The 17,074-nt window shown below is 39.3% G+C and overlaps 1 protein-coding gene across 5 annotated transcripts in view; it reads right to left on the minus strand.

Moving 5' to 3' along the window:
- CTNNA2 (catenin alpha 2) overlaps nt 1-17,074 on the minus strand; it is a 1,366,752-nt gene that overhangs the window by 77,680 nt on the left and 1,271,998 nt on the right. For all 5 annotated transcript variants that reach the window (XM_044926020.2, XM_044926019.2, XM_044926018.2 and 2 more), the window contains exon 13: nt 1,396-1,547. In XM_044926020.2, the coding sequence (XP_044781955.1) occupies nt 1,396-1,547 (152 nt within the window). The remainder of the gene's footprint in view (nt 1-1,395; nt 1,548-17,074) is intronic.

Raw genomic sequence — 17,074 nt, forward strand, 5'->3', positions numbered from 1 at the left:
TCATGATTTCAAAGATACCCAAACTTGGAGACGAATTAATGCCATACATGAACTCTTTAGAGCTAAGTGTGTATTGTCCAGTGAGACCAATAAATCACAGATACTCCTTGAAGTACTGAAAGACTGCATACAGAAAGTAAGTTGATTTAAAATAGATTGTTACTGTTTTGCTGTGTTTGAGGGGATGTTGGTTTAGATGCTCAGTGGTCACCCCGAGAGAAAGTTTTTCAAGATGCACTCAGCGATTAACTTATAGTTCATTGAGCAGCCCCAGAGACAACAATGAAGGTTGAGGATAGAGATATAGTCTAGGGCTGCCTCATCCAAAATGGTGGCCACAGATACACAGAGCTATTGAGAACTTTAAATGCAGCTGGTGCCACGTGTTGAAATGCTACTTTGGATATTGATTGAAGTAAATAAAATACGTTCTTAAAACTAATTTCATCTGTTTTTTTTTCCTTATCAACATACCTACTAAAAATTGAAATTGTACATGTGGCTTATATATATTTCCATAGGATAGCAAGATGAGCACTACAGACTCATCATCTCTGCCTCAGTCCTAATAGCCACAAGCATATCTGTGTCATCAACCTAAGTTTATTTTATAAAAGAGTTCTATGGCGAAGAAAAGCATTTGAAACCTGCTATACTTAACTGTCAATAAGGCAAGGAGAAAAGTTCTCAACTTATGATGGAATATTACACAGCTGTTAAATAGAATAAGGTAAGCTATTGTCTTCACAGAGATAGACAAAGGCACACTGTGGGCAAACAAAGCAAGTTGTAGGTAACTCTTAACTGAGTTTTGAAATCTGTTATATTATGTTTTCTTATGTGTGTCTAATCATTTAGGCAATGGTTTGGAAGACTCACAGCTACACAGATCACAAGATTGAGGGATGGGAAGATAGTAGGAAAGGTGATAGAAAAGGTTTGCTGAAAGATTATTTAGCCTAATGATCTGTTACAAGAAGAATGTAGCTATCTATCACTTTATTGCATTATCATTATTATCATTATCATGATCACTAACACTACTAAGCTGGGTGATCTTCATTTTCTTCCATCACATGGCTTTCTGATTATAATGGGAAATGGTGTTAGCAAAGGGGAATGGCAAGGGCACCCCTAAGTGGGTATCAAATTAAGGTAATAATGTGTGGAAGAAGCAGGCAGGACATCACCCTTCAGGGCATTCAGGGCTAATCTAGACTTGTTGGGATCACTAATCCTTTTATAAGTAAAAAGTCCCCTTTGTCTGACTAAACGAAGAGCTAAACAGCTTACTACGTAAAACTAAATACTCAAGGAAAAAAATATGAGGAGTAAATTCTTTGGGGACCCTACTGGACACTTCAATCAGCTCCAAGCTACAGAGACCTCACATACCCTGATCATCAGCACAGCCTTTCTGATGTCCCGAACGCCGTCATACACCAGGCGAGAGGCATCGATGAACTCGTTCTCCTCAAATGGCTGAGGGACGTTGGCACTCAGGGCTTCAATGGCAACCTCCACTTGTTCAGCAAAGCGTGGCATCACTGGTGTAAACAAAGTGAAAAGCAGTGGATTAGGCAGTCTTTCTTTCATGCTTCCTTGTTTCTCTTAGGGAAGGTGGCAGGCTCTGGGCATTCCAACATTCAAATGGAGCCTGGTGCCCACCTGTCCAGTAGAGGATAGACCCAATTTAGTGATCTTTGTGCCACTTACCTTCAGCAGGGGGAGGAAATCATTACTCCATGAAAGGTGATGGTCTGAAACAGAGCAACTTTATGAAACCTGCCCAAGTTAGTGTGGTATACTGTATGTGAGTCCAGGTTTCATGTTCTCATAAGCTGAGTTTCTACTATGAACAAAGCGTAGGAGGTGATGGAATTCCAGTGGAGCTACTTCAAATCCTGAAAGATGATGCTGTGAAAGTGCTGAACTCAATATGCCAGCAAATTTGGAAAACTCAGCAGTGGCCACAGGACTGGAAAAGGTCAGTTTTCGTTCCAATCCCAAAGAAAGGCAATGCCAAAGAATGTTCAAACTACCACACAATTGCACTCATCTCACACGCTAGTAAAGTAATACTCAAAATTCTCCAAGCCAAGCTTCAGCAATACGTGAACCGTGAACTTCCAGATGTTCAAGCTGGTTTTATAAAAGGCAGAGGACCCAGAGATCAAATTGCCAACATCTGCTGGATCATCGCAAAAGCAAGAGAGTTCCAGAAAAACATCTATTTCTACTTTATTGACTATGCCAAAGCCTTTGACTGTGTGGATCACAACAAACTGTGGAAAATTCTGAAAGAGATGGGAATACCAGACCACCTGACCTGCCTTTTGAGAAACCTATATGCAGGTCAGGAAGCAACAGTTAGAACTGGACATGGAACAACAGACTGGTTCCAAATGGGAAAAGGAGTACGTCAAGGCTGTATATTGTCACCCCACTTATTTAAATTATATGCAGAGTACATCATGAGAAATGTTGGGCTGGAAGAAGCACAATCTGGAATCAAGATTACTAGGAGAAATATCAATAACCTCAGATATGCAGATGACACCACCCTTATGGCAGAAAGTGAAGAGGAACTAAAGAGCCTCCTGATGAAAGTGAAAGAGGAGAGTGGAAAAGTTGACTTAGAGCTCAACATTCAGAAAACTAAGATCATGGCATCTGGTCCCATCACTTCATGGGAAATAGATGGGGAAACAGTGGAAACAGTGTCAGACTTTATTTTTTGGGGCTCCAAAATCACGGCAGATGGTGATTGCAGCCATGAATTTAAAGGACACTTACTCCTTGGAAGGAAAGTTATGACCAACCTAGATAGCATATTCAAAAGCAGAGACATTACTTTGCCAACAAAGGTCCATCTAGTCAAGGCTATGGTTTTTCTAGTGGTCATGTATGGATGTGAGACTTGGACTGTGAAGAAAGCTGAGCACTGAAGAATTTATGCTTTTGAACTGTGGTGTTGGAGAAGACTCTTGAGAGTCCCTTGGACTGCAAGGAGATCCAACCAGTTCATCCTAAAGGAGATCAGCCCATCCTAAAGGACATCAGCCCTGGGTGTTTTTTTGGAAGGAATGATGCTAAAGCTAAAACTCCAGTACTTTGGCCACCTCATGCGAAGAGTTGACTCATTGGAACAGACTCTGATGCTGGGAGGGATTGGGGGCAGGAGGAAAGGGGGACGACAGAGGATGAGATGGATGGATGGCATCACTGACTCGATGGACGTGAGTTTGAGTGAACTCCGGGAGATGGTGATGGACAGGGAGGTCTGGCGTGCTGCGATTCACGGGTTCGCAAAGAGTTGGACACAAGTGAGCGACTGAACTGAACTGAACTGCAGCTGAGTTTCACTTCTGCTAACTCCTAACTGTGAAACCTTGACCATGCTTTCTTGCTGCTGCTGCTTTTACTCGCTAAGTCATGTCCAACTCTTTGTGACTCCATGGCCTGTAGCCCACCAGGCTCTTCTGTCTATGGGATTTCCCAGGCAAGAATACTGGAGTGGGTTGCCATTTCCTTCCTGACCCAGGGATTAAACGCTCCCCTCCTGCTTGCAGGTGGATTCTTTACTACTGAGGCACCTAGAAAACCTACCATCTTTTCTTAAACCTTGTAAATCTGTTTCTTTGTCTATAAAATATAATAGTAAATCCTACCTTGGGGTTCAGTGAGGTAATGCATACAAATGCACTGGATGGCATCTGTCCTTAAAAAGCCTCAATAAATATGCAACTAATATCAGACACTACAGTCACAGCTGGTTGAGTAGCAGACTTAGTCTACATCATTGCATAGTAAAATATGAACAAAATGATCCAATCCATTCCACTTCTTTCTGGAATGCAGGTCTTGAGACTTTGAAGGTGGGGAAATGGCTGTGGAGGGAGACTTGTGGAAAGACTGTCTAAGAGAGGAGAGAGAAATCCCAGACTATTCCGTCAGAAAGACTACAGAAAGAGACCAATGGACTCAAAAACAAATTTTATTCTGTTCCATTTTACCAGGACTTTGTTGATATGCCAGAGGATACATGTGAACATTTTAAAATGCAGGCACCTCTTTCCTGAAATGAGGACACCTGCATACAGACTGGAAGTTTGTAGAAAGTACACTCAGTGGCTACTTAAGAAATGCTGATTCACTGATTCTTGAAAATTATAACTCAGTTTTTTCAATTGTTATCTTGTAAAAATCAGTTCACATGGCAAATGAAAGCCAGAAGCACAATTTATTTTATTTACAAGGACAATAAAGTAGAAACGCCATTCATCTCTTTCCATTTCCGGACTCTCATGCCTGGTTCATCATGATACTCATTTTCATTCTCAGTTTAGTTCAGTTGCAGAGTCGTGTCCGACTCTTTGCGACCCCATGAACCACAGCACGCCAGGCCTCCCTGTCCATCACCAACTCCTGGAGTCCACCCAAACCTATGTCCATTGTGTCAGTGATGCCATCCAACCATTTTCATCCTCAGTGGATATTTTAACATCCATTTTAATCCCTAGCATGAGAAACTCTGCTAGATTACTCTCAAGGGTCAGAGTAGTCAAGATAAAACACTCCTTAAAAATTGTATTTCTACTAGGACAAGTCAAACATTATTTTTAAAAGAAGAGTGTTAGAAGAAAACACAGTAACCACTCTTTCAATGGAAATTATCAAAACCAAAGCATTGCAAAGGGTAAATTTCCTCTGTGAGTAAATTACTATTGTTGGTTCTCTATACTATTTGAATTTTTAACTTGGGCCTTTGAACTGCTTTTATATGAAAGGAACTGAGAGATATTGACCTGAATTGCTGCAAAATATGATTCAAATAAAAATATATTTCTAAAAACTACCACATTAAGCTAAAACCATTTAAGTTATCCATTTGTGTTGGGAATTAACTGTTTTACATGATTAACTAATCTAGATCATTGAGATTGACCTTCTTAAGCATGAAAACATTTTTGTATGTATCTATCATTTTCATATGAATGTCTTCCTTAAAGTTAAAAATTCTTTTCTTTTCTTAAACCAAATTTTAAATAATATTAATCCCATTTGATATCAAAACTGCCATGATGGCCATCAACAATTTTACAGATGTGTATGATAGCATCAGTAGCATTTATATGCACAAATCTTTGTCCTTTTTTTTTATAACTGATCAATGATTGGTATTCCCACATCTACTTAAGATAAATACTCTTACAAATCAGTAAGACAAAAATTAAAAATACATAAGAGATTAGAGAAGGTGCTTCACTGAAAGGAAATCCCATATCATTGATAAACAGCTAAGATGCTTGACTTCACTGATAATTGGAAAAATTACAATGTAAACAATGAGATATGTCATACTTGTTGGTGGATGGGAAAACAAATTAAGGCTTACAATATACCTCTTACTGAGCATGTGAAAAAAAGTATACTCTTCTACATAAATGGAGAAAAAAATGGCATATGCTTTGTCAAAATCTAGTAAAATGAAACTTTCTAGTCCCAACCAGTAAATTAGAACATTAGCTGGAGCATGGCCAAATACTGACTTCTGGGACGATACTGATTATGAGAATGTTTACATTGGGAGCACAGGAATTTCCTGTGTTTCTACAGTTACAGCTGTCTTTTGTTAGGTTTAATATTCCAAGAGTTAATAATAACAAGAGTATTATTAAACCTGCAAATAATAGGTGCTTTAAAGGATCAGATATTGCCAAATGTTAATATTTGTTATACCTTGGGGTACAAGTTGGGTGTAAGTTTTATGAGTCTCTGTTAGTTTGGTATATTTGAATCTTCTCGAATTTCAAATATTTAAAAAGAGATCAATATATTACCCAGAAAGCTGTATCTCTCCTTATAGAATAAGGCTCTGAAAAAAATTAAGTTCTAGTTCATGGACCAGAACATAGTAGAAATTGATTTGATCCACAGTACTAAGTAAGGAAATCCCTCAGAAACTGTGACTGTGATCACATGCTTAATATTCCACCTTAAAACCTGCCAGCTGGAAACCTGAGTCTAGCAGTCCCCACCCCCTCCACTCTCTGGAGGAAAACCTTTGATTAAAGTCTAAAAGGAAGAGCAGAGTTGTATTGCTTTGTTTTGTCTGTTCAAGATCGTCTTGAGGAGAGCTGGGGAGGAGAAAAATGCAGGCGGTCACAGGTTCTCTTTCTCCACATGCCTCTAGCCCTGATTCTCTCAAGTGAGAGAGAAGAAAGCTAAACTCTGTGTGTACTCAGTCACTTCAGTTGTGTCCGACTCTTTGTGACCCCATGGACTGTAGCCCGCCAGGCTTCTCTGTCCTTGGGATTCTCCAGGCAAAAATACTGGAGTGGATTGCCTGCTCTCCTCTAGGGAATCTTCCCAGTCCAAGTATTGTATTTGTGTCTCTTATGTCCTATGAATTGCAGGCAGATTCTTTACTGCTGAACCATCAGGGAAACCCCAAGCTAAACTCTAATGGACCATTTTCATAAGGGACACTCTGGGGCCCAAAACATCACCTGTACTGCTTGGGAACCCCAGGTTTGGAGAAGGGTATTGTTTGCTCCAGCATGGAGTGCAGAATCCCACTTGTTAGATTTATGAGTTAGAGTTTTTGCAGGAACAACAATGTTGTGGATATGGCATTGTCAGAAGAGGCAGAAACAAGAGACTGCAACAGAAAATACCATCCATTTTCCAAGGAGGAAAAAAAAAAATGGTGGAGGATGTGAAAGTTTTACTTTTCCAAAGAGGTGCTCAAAGGGAAATTTAGCATTAATATTCCAGTGACTTATTACACTGCTCAAGCTGGCATAACCTAGAGCTTGAACTGATTCCATTTGATATTTATATATTGTAAGAGACAAGACATCTATTTCTCTTACTACAATCAGCATTTTTTGGGTCTGACTCTTAAGAAAATTTTGCTCCATGCTCTGTTGCCAAGTGTATTCAGAACTTATTTATTTAGGGCTTGGTCAACTGCTACCACACTTTAACCAACATACCTTTGCTCTCCACACTGCTGTTCTATTTTCTGTTTAAGTTTTATCCTCTTTTGTATTTGAAGTGATAAGACAGACAAACAAAAGTTTACAGGACAGTTTGGATTCCTGGGTGGCTCAGTGGCAAAGAATCCACCTGCCAATGCAGAAGACACAGGAGACTCAGGTTTGATTCCTGGATTGCAAAAATCTCCTGGAGGTCCAGGGAGGGCATGGCAACGCACTCCAGTATTCTTGCCTGGAGAATCCCATGGACAGAGGAGCCTGGTGGGCTACAGTCCACAGAGTAACAAATAGCCAGACATGACAAGTGACTAAGCATGCCCATACACACCAGATTTCTTGCCTGGAAAATCCCATGAATAGGGGAACCCAGCAGGTTGCAGTCCACAGGGTAGCAAAGAGTCAGATATGATTTAGTGACTGAATAACACACATGATCCATCATGACAAACCGAAGATTGTACTTTAACTATGAATTCTTCCAGCACTTTAATAGGGTCTGAAACATGAAATACTCTCAAAGTAATACTGTGATAGAAAAAGAATACTGAAAGTACTTCCAATATGACGCTAATTCTGCTTCCCACTAAATAGGACAAAACACAGCACTGCCTTTGTGAGTCACATATTCTATACTAACAGAATTTCTGATATGGGATTATATAAATAGAAGCTTCTTTCTAACTTCTGAATTACATCCAAAAGTGTAGACACCACATTATTGTTATTTATCATAAATTGTGAATTACTCCTTAATAGCTCATGTCCTGAAAGGGTGATCAAAGTTGGGAATAAACTCTTAAATTCTCCCTGTACTTTTGCATGCAGAGTGCACACTAGGCCACAGAATAACATTCCAGGAGTAATGAAATCAGAGTTAAGTATGGATATAAAAATCAAGGTCATCTTGTTCTAGTGTCGATGGAGATCCTAAACCAGAAGTGAGGAAGATCTAGACTGAATCCTCCTGAGAGACTTCAGCTGTGAAGTTTCAGAGCACAGGGTGAGTCAATAAAATGAATGAAAAGTTGTACTAAAGACGCAGATAGGATTGCTGACAGTCATAAGAGCCAATCCAAGGTAAACCAGAGGAAGTGGAAATGAATGGCCAATACAAGCAACTAGCTCTGAGAAACTACCCAAAATGTCCACACCTTGCTTTAAATCTTCCAATCACTCCCTTTACTATAAAAGGGATAATAAAACCTCTTTATCAAGATACAAACACAAGCATCTTACACCTGCCTATAATTCTTATCTGCCTCTGTCTCCCCACCTATTCCTACCTATATTCAAACATTTCAATTAGACTGAATTAATTCTATGTCTTCAAATATGACAGAGACATACCATGTCATACCAACATGTCCATGATCAATGGACTAAAAGGACTTTCATACTAAAATATACTTCTCTCTCTGGCCCTGGTCAATACTTCCTCAATCTTCAATACCCAGATTAGAATCAACTGCCATTGTGAAGGATTCCTTAATTCCAAGACACTCCAAAGCTGGCAGTTCTCTATAATTTTATAACCTCTTAATTATTCCTGCACTAATATAGTACTTGATACAATCCAATAGGATTGTTTACTGCACTCTACTTCTGTATGTCAACTTCAGGGAGTCACTTTTAGGCAGAGACCATATCTTCCTCATTCATTGCATCTCAAGCTTATATTATACTTCTAGTATAGCTCATCAATTCAGATGGAAGAAGGATGGGAAGTGAAAGAATGGGACACCGGAAGGAAACTGTTTGTCATTGAATATTTCAGGGACAAAATGAGCAGTATCACATTCCACATATTAAGTTTCTCTCTGCCCATCACTTCCTATTAATTCAGTGATTTTATTAAAAAATTTCATAAGTTATTGTTGTTGTTCAATAGCTAAGTAGTATATGACTTTTTGTGACCCCATGGACTGCAGCATGCCAGGCTTCTCTGTCTTTCACTGTCTCCTGGAATTTGATCTAATTCATGTCCATTGAGTCAGTGATGTTATCTAACCATCTCATCCTCTGCCGCCCCTTTCTCCTTTTGCCTTCAAAATTCCCAGCATCAAGGTCCAAATGAGTCAGCTCTTCACATCAGGTAGCCAGTATATTGAAGCTTCAGCTTTAGTCCTTCCAATGGATATTCAGGGTTGATTTCCTTTAGCATTGAATGGTTTGATTTCCTTGCAGTCCAAGGCATTCTCAAGAGTCTTCACCAGCAGCACAATTTGAAAGCATCAGTTCTTCAGTGCTCAGTCTTCCTTATGGTCCAACTGTCACATCTATACATGACTACTAGACAAACCACAGCTTTGAGTATACAGACTTCTGTTGGCAAACACATGTTTCTACTTTTTAATACACTGTCTAGGTTTCTAAACATAGAAACCTAGACATTTCTAGACATGTCTTTCATAGATTTCCTTCCAAGGAGTAAGTGTCTTTTCATTTCATGGCTGCAGTGTATGTATCTGTAGTGATGCTGGAACCAAGGAAAAGAAAATCTGTCACTGCTTTCTCTTTTTCCCCTTCTACTTGCCATGAAGTAATGGAACCGGATACCATCATCTTAGATTTTTTAATGTTGAGTTTTAAGCCAGCTTATTCACGCTCTTGTTTTACTCTCACCAAGAGGCTCTTTAGTTCCTCTTTACTTTCTGCCATTAGAGTGGTAACATCTGCATATTTGAAATGTTGATATTTCTCCAAACCATCTTGATTCCACTTGTGCATCATCCAACCCAGCATTTTGCATGATGTACTCTGCACAGAAGATAAATGAGCAGGTTGATAATATGCAGTCGTGACATAGTCGTTTCCTGATTTTTACCCAGTCAGTTGTTCCATGTCTGGTTCTAACTGTTGCTTCTTAACCTGCGTACAGGTTTCTCTGGAGGCAGGTAACGTGATCTGGTATTCCTACCTCTTTAAGAATTTTCCACAGTTTGTTGTGATCCCCACAATCAAAGGTTTTAGTGCAGTCAATGTAGAGAAGGAAATGGCAACCACTCCAGTATTCTTGCCTGGAGAATCCTGTGGACGGAGGAGCCTGGTGGGCTGTGTCCATAGAGTCGCACAGAGCCGGACACAACTGAAGCGACTTAGCATGCATGCATGCATTGGAGAAGGAAATAGCAACCAACTCCAGTATTCTTGCCTGGAGAATCCCAGGGACAGAGGAGCCTGGTGGGCTGCCATCTATGGGGTCACACAGAGTCAGACATGACTGAAGCGACTTAGCAGCAGCAGCAGCAGTGTAGTCAATGAAGTAGTAATATATGTCTTTTCTGGAATTCCTTTGCTTTCTCAATAATCCAACAGATGTTGGCAATTTGCTCTCTGGTTCCTCTGCCTTTTCTAAATCCAGCTTTACATCTAGAATTCTCAGCTCATGTACTTCTAAAGTTCAGCTTGAAGGATTTTGAACATTACCTTGTTAGGATGTTAAATGAGCACAATTGTATGGTAGTTTGAATACTCTTTGGAATTACCCTTCTTTGGGATTGAAATGAAAACTGATACTTTCCAGTCCTGGGGCCCCTGCTGAGTTTTCCAAATTTGCTGAAATATTGGGTGCAACAATTTAACAACATCATCTTTTAGGATTTTTAGATAGTTCCATTGGAATTCCATCACTTTCACTATCTTTGTTCATAGCAATGCTTCCTAAGGCCCACTTGATTCCATATTTCAGAATGTCTGGCTTTAGGTGAGTGACCACACTATAGTGGTTATCCATGTCAATAAGACCTTTTCTGTACAGTTTTTCTGTGTATTCTTGCCACTTCTTCTTAATCTCTTCTGCTTCTGTTAGGTCCTTGCTGTTTCTGTCCTTTATCTTGCCCATCTTTGCATGAAATAGTCCCTTGATCTCTCCAGTTTCTTGAACAGATCTCTAGTCTTTCCCATTCTACTGTTTTCCTCTATTTCTTTGCAATATTCATTTAAGAAGGCTTTCTTATCTCTCCTTGCTATTCTCTGAAACTCTGAATTAAGTTGAGTATATCTTTCTCTTTTGCCCCTGCTTTTCACTTGTCTTCTTTCCTCAACTATTTGTAAAGGCTTCTCAGACAACCACTTTGCCTTCTTGCATTTCTTTGTCTTTAAGATGTTTTTAATTACTGCCTCCTGTACAATGTTACATGCAGAGTACATCATGAGAAACGCTGGGCTGCAAGAAGCACAAGCTGGAATCAAGATTGCTGGGAGAAATATCAATAACTTCAGATATGCAGATGACACCACCCTTATGACAGAAAGTGAAGAGGAACTCAAAAGCCTCTTGATGAAAATGAAAGAGGATGGTGAAAAAGTTGGCTTAAAGCTCAACATTCAGAAAACTAAGATCATGGCATCAGGTCCCTTCACTTCATGAGAAATAGATGGGGAAACAGTGGAAACACTGTCAGACTTTATTTTTCTGGGCTCCAAAATCACTGCAGATGGTGATTGCAGCCATGAAATTAAAAGACACTTACTCCTTGGAAGGAAAGTTATGACCAACCTAGATAGCATATTCAAAAGCAGAGACATTGCTTTGCCAACAAAGGTCCATCTAGTCAAGGCTATGGTTTTTCCAGTGGTCATGCATGGATGTGAGAGTTGGACTGTGAAGAAGTCTGAGCACTGAAGAAATGATGCTTTTGAACTGTGTTGTTGGAAAAGACTCTTGAGAGTCCCTTGGACTGCAAGGAGATCCAACCAGTCCATTCTGAAGGAGATAAGCCCTGGGATTTCTTTGGAGGGAATGATGCTGAAGCTGAAACTCCAGTACTTTGGCCACTTCATGTGAAGAGTTGACTCATTGGAAAAGACTCTGATGCTGGGAGGGATTGGGGGCAGGAGGAGAAGGGGACGACAGAGGATGAGATGGCTGGATCGTATCACCGACTCGATGGACTTGAGTCTGAGTGAACTCTGGGAGATGGTGATGGACAGGGAGGCCTGGCCTGCTGCAATTCATGGGGTGGCAAACAGTTGGACACAACTGAGCGACTGAACTGAACTGAACTGTACAATGTTACAAATCTCCATACATAGTTCTTTAGGCACTCTGTCTACCAGATCTAATCCCTTGAATCTATTCATCACCCCTACTCTGTAATCATAAAGAATTTGATTTAGGTCAAATTGAATAGCCTGGTGGATTTCCCCTACTTTCTTCAGTTTAAGCCTGATTTTTGCAATAAGATGCTCATGATCTGAGCCACTCAGCTAAGCTGTGCCGATCTCCTGACCCAAAGAAACTATGAGATAGTAAATGCTTGTAATGTTAATCCATTAAGCTTTGGGGTGATGTGTTACACAGCAATAGTTAACTAATAGAATATGCTATGCCAGAGGTAGAAATAACAGTAAAAATTGTCAGCAAGACATATTTATATTTCTGTTCACTTGCAGCAACTATGTTGGTTTAGGATGCTGGTATATTTATGGCACCCAAGCAGGAGATTAACTGACTCTTGCTATTTGATTATATTTATTTATTATTTATATAATAAAGTATATTTATTATTCAATTTGAGCCTCAGCTTACTCAAATGTAAAAAAGCTGGTCTTCAGGTTTTAGGTAAGGTTTTAAAAAAAATCCATTCAACAAATTTTATATACAACATTACATGTAAAAACAAGTAGTACTTAGCCACTGGAATAAAGTGGCAAATAAATATGATCTTGCCTTCAAGGAATGAAAAAGTGGGATGTATATAAGAAGCTGACAATCATGCTAGGCACATAATATTCACAGTAAATTGTTCTTCACATCATGACCTGTGTATCTACCCATCCATGCTCACTTTTCTTTGTTTACAGCAAGAGAAATTACCCAGTGCCTTTGGATAGAACTTGGAGGTACAGCTACATGATTTATCACTAAAATGTGGGTCTTGTGAGAGGGAAGTAAACTGAAAATAGCACAAAAATTTGTCCTCAAATCTCTGAAAATTGGAAAGTTGGTACAATTTATCCTGAAAAGTTTCCCTGCTTTTATACCTTTCTCTCTCCTTGGCAGGACTACATCATCCTTCTGATGGCTTTGCATTTTTAATAATGAATTTCCTATGAAATCTGCCTTCAGGACAAGATTTTATAAAATCACTCTTAGAATTTTCATTTTATCTTCATTGCCAAGAAAGTCAGTGTTAAACACTATATTCCATTATGACCTCACTCAGATTCATGAGGAAAGAAAATCTTTAAAACTTAAGAGACATAACCAAAAAGCTCATAACTAGAAAAAAAAAATCAAACCCAGCTTCCTTAGCTCAAATTAGATGCACTTTCTATAAAACCTGAGAACTTAACATAATATTCTTATGATAGTGTTTTCCTTCTATCTCAAATGCATACTGTTATATATTAGCTGGTTGATTGGATTTGAATCTTGAGTAAAGTATCCTCAAATGTTTTTTAAATGTGGAGGAGGAAGTATGGAAATAATATTTAAACGCTCTCAAATCAAAGTATATTCTCTCTGAAGCAGTGATACATTAAATTTCACTGTACTTTCTCTTGGTAACTCTTAATCAAGCTAAAGGCAAAGGAGAAAAGGAAAGATATACCCATTTGAATGCAGAGTTCCAAAGACTAGCAAGGACAGATAAGAAAGCCTTCCTCAGTGATCAATGCAAAGAAATAGAGGAAAACAACAGAATGGGAAAGACTAGAGATCTCTTCAAGAAAATTAGGGATATCCAAGGGAATATTTCATACAAAGGTGGACACAATAAAAGGCAGAAATGATATGGGCCTAACAGAAGCAGAAGATATTAAGAAGAGGTGGTAAGAATACACAGAAGAACTGTACAAGAAAGATCTTCATGACCTAGATAACCACGATGGTGTGATCACTCACCTAGAGCCAAATATCCTGGAATGTGAAGAAGTCAAGTGGGCCTTAGGAAGCATCACTACGAACAAAGCTAGTAGAGGTGATGGAATTCCAGTGGAGCTATTTCAAATCCTGAAAGATGATACTGTCAAAGTGCTGCACTCAATATGGCATCAAATTTGGAAAACTCAGCAGTGGCCACAGGACTGGAAAAGGTCAGTTTTCATTCCAATCCCAAAGAACGGTAATGCCAAAGAATGCTCAAACTACCACACAATTGCATTCATCTCACATGCTAGCAAAGTAAGGCTCAAAATTCTCCAAGTCAGGCTTCAACAGTATGTGAACCGTGAACTTCCAGATGTTCAAGCTGGATTTAGAAAAAGCAGAGGAACTATTGATCAAATTGCCTAGAAAAAGCAAGAGAATTCCAGAAAAACATCTACTTCTGCTTTATTGATTACTCCAAAGGCTTTGACTGTGTAGATCACAATAAACTGTGGAAAATTCTAAAAGAGATGGTAATACCAGACCACTTTACCTGCCTTCTGAGAAATCTGTATGCAGGTCAAGAAGCAACAGTTAGAACTGGACATGAGACAACAGACTGGTTCCAAATTGGGAAAGGAATACCTCAAGGAAAACGTCAAGGTATGTTGTCACCTTGCTTATTTAACTTATATGCAGAGTACATCATGTGAAATGCCAGTTTGGGTAAAGCGCAAGCTGCAATCAAGATTGCCAGGAGAAATATCAATAACCTCAAATATGCAGATGACACCACTCTTATGGCAGAAAATGAAAAGGAACTAAGGAGCCTCTTGATGAAAGTAAAAGAGGAGAGTGAAAAAGCTGGCTTAAAACTCAACATTCAAAAAATGAAGATCATGGTATCTGGTCCCATCACTTCGTGGCTAATAGATGGGAAAACAATGGAAACAGTGACAGACTTTCTTTTCTTGGGCTTCAAAACACTACAGATACTGACTGCAGCCATGAAATTAAAAGACACTTGCTCCTTGGAAGAAAAGCTATAACCAACCTAGACAGCATATTAAAAGCCAGAGACATTACTTTTCCAACAAAGGTCCATATAATTAAAGCTATGGTTTTTCCAGTAGTCATATATGGATGTGAGAGTTGGAAAGCTGAGCACTGAAGATTTGATGCTTTTGATTTGTGGTGTTGGAGAAGACTATTGAGAGTCCATTAGACTGCAAGGAGATCCAACCAGTCCACCATAAAGGAAATTAGTCCTGAATATTCATTGGAAGGACTGATGCCGAAGCTGAAGCTCCAACACTTTGGCCACTTGATGCAAAGAACTGACTCAATGGAAAAGACCCTGATGCTGAGAAAGATTGAAGGCGGGGGAAAAAGGGGATGACAGAGGATGAGGTGGTTTGATTGCATCACCGACTCAATAAGCATGAGTTTGCGCAAGCTCTGGGAGTTGGTGATGGACAGGGAAGCCTGGCTAATTGCAGTCCATGGGGTCACAAAGAGTCAGACAGGACTGAGCGACTGAACTGAACTAAATCAAGGTGGGAAATGATGAGCTCTGGGAGTGAGGACAAAAGAAGTCCAGTTTAATTTGTCCCCTATTCCCTGGTGACTATTTGTCATCTGTTTTTACCTCTCCAGAAAACCATCAGCATCCTCCTGGTTAGTCCAAATTCTTTCATACCGTGTATATTCCTAGACTTTCTTTCGTCAGAATCAGTCATCTGTTCCCTCTGTGGGAGTTCCTAAAAGCTGCCATTTTCATAAACTCATGTTTGGAAAATTATAATGTACATTTCAAACATCAAAATCAAATTCAAGTTCCAGAAGGCCATACATAACCCATGAGCTGAATTGTTTGATGAAAGATGAAAAAGCACTGCTTAGAAGAAGGAAAAAAATTCTTCTAAATTCCATCCACGATAACTACCCTAAGAGAATCAGTCAGCATGCATCTGCTTTTGTCTAGACACAAATTCCTTTCCCCAGGGAAAGAAAATGCTTGCTTGGAAAATTCTTACATTTTATAATAAGCATTTCAAAAATAATCACAAATGCTTTATAAGTTAAAAGGATAGCATATTTAATTCTGAAGCTTAAGGAATGAATAAAAAATTGAACATGATGCCTTATTTAGCTACAGTGTTTGTGGAAACCAAGATTGATAAATAGTTAATTTTGGCACCTGTGAGGCTTTAAAATTTAAGAGGACATAAGATAAATGCTAAGAATTGATTCTGATCTTGATCATTAAGTGTGTAATTTTTAGAAAAGGTACAACCCCTAAAATAAGGTATTATACTATGTCAATTATGTTTTTTGTTTATATGAATAAACATTTTTGAGCCTCGGTTCTCATCAAGGTTGGAGGAAATGAAGAGGTAGTCTCAGATCTCAAGGGGTTAAAATTAAATTAGGAAGCAACACACACACACATACACACACACACAGATAGAGACTCAGAAAACAGAGAGACACCTTAAAACAGAGAAATGGACAGAGTTTGCAACACAGGGCAGTATACAGTAGGGGCCTAATGAGTGACAGTGAGTAATGGGGCACAGAGGAGTGGGATCGGCTGGTATGGTTACAGAAGACTTCACTCCCTCTATAAGAAGAAACCAGCTAGTGTTAGAAAACTGGTAAAATATAGAAAGTCAAACCAGGTAAGGAGGTCATTTTGGGGTCACTTTGATCAGAATATGGGAGACCCAGGTGGTTCAGGTGATAAAGAATCTGCCTGTGATGCAGGAGACCCAGGTTTGATCCCTGGATCAGGGAAGATCCCTGGAGAAGGGAATGGCTACCTACTCCAGAATTCTTGCCTGGAGAATTCCATGGACTGAGGAGGCTGGTGGGATACAATCCGTGGGGTCCCTTTCACTTTCACCAGAATATATAGAATTTTTCTGGTTCTTACATCCATCTGTTAACCCAGTTTTAAGTATAGTTTATTTTTCCTAATCAGATTATTATATTTCTGGAATATCTTAATGATGCACCCCTATTACTGATTGATGACACATTCCTCATTTCTTTGATTCAAATCCTTATCACTGGTGTGGTAGGGATTCTGGCTGAAAGAAATCTATTACTGCCTCACTTGTGAACAATTAATGCATCTTGGCCACCACTTCCTGTGGACACCAGCACTGGCCCTTCTGACACTCCACTACCACTACCATGGATATCCATGATATCCTTGAAATGACAAAGAACTGTCATGTCCTTTGCAGTCCCTAGG

Source organism: Bubalus bubalis, chromosome 12 (genome assembly GCF_019923935.1).
Source record: "Bubalus bubalis isolate 160015118507 breed Murrah chromosome 12, NDDB_SH_1, whole genome shotgun sequence".
Lineage (NCBI taxonomy): Eukaryota > Metazoa > Chordata > Mammalia > Artiodactyla > Bovidae > Bubalus > Bubalus bubalis.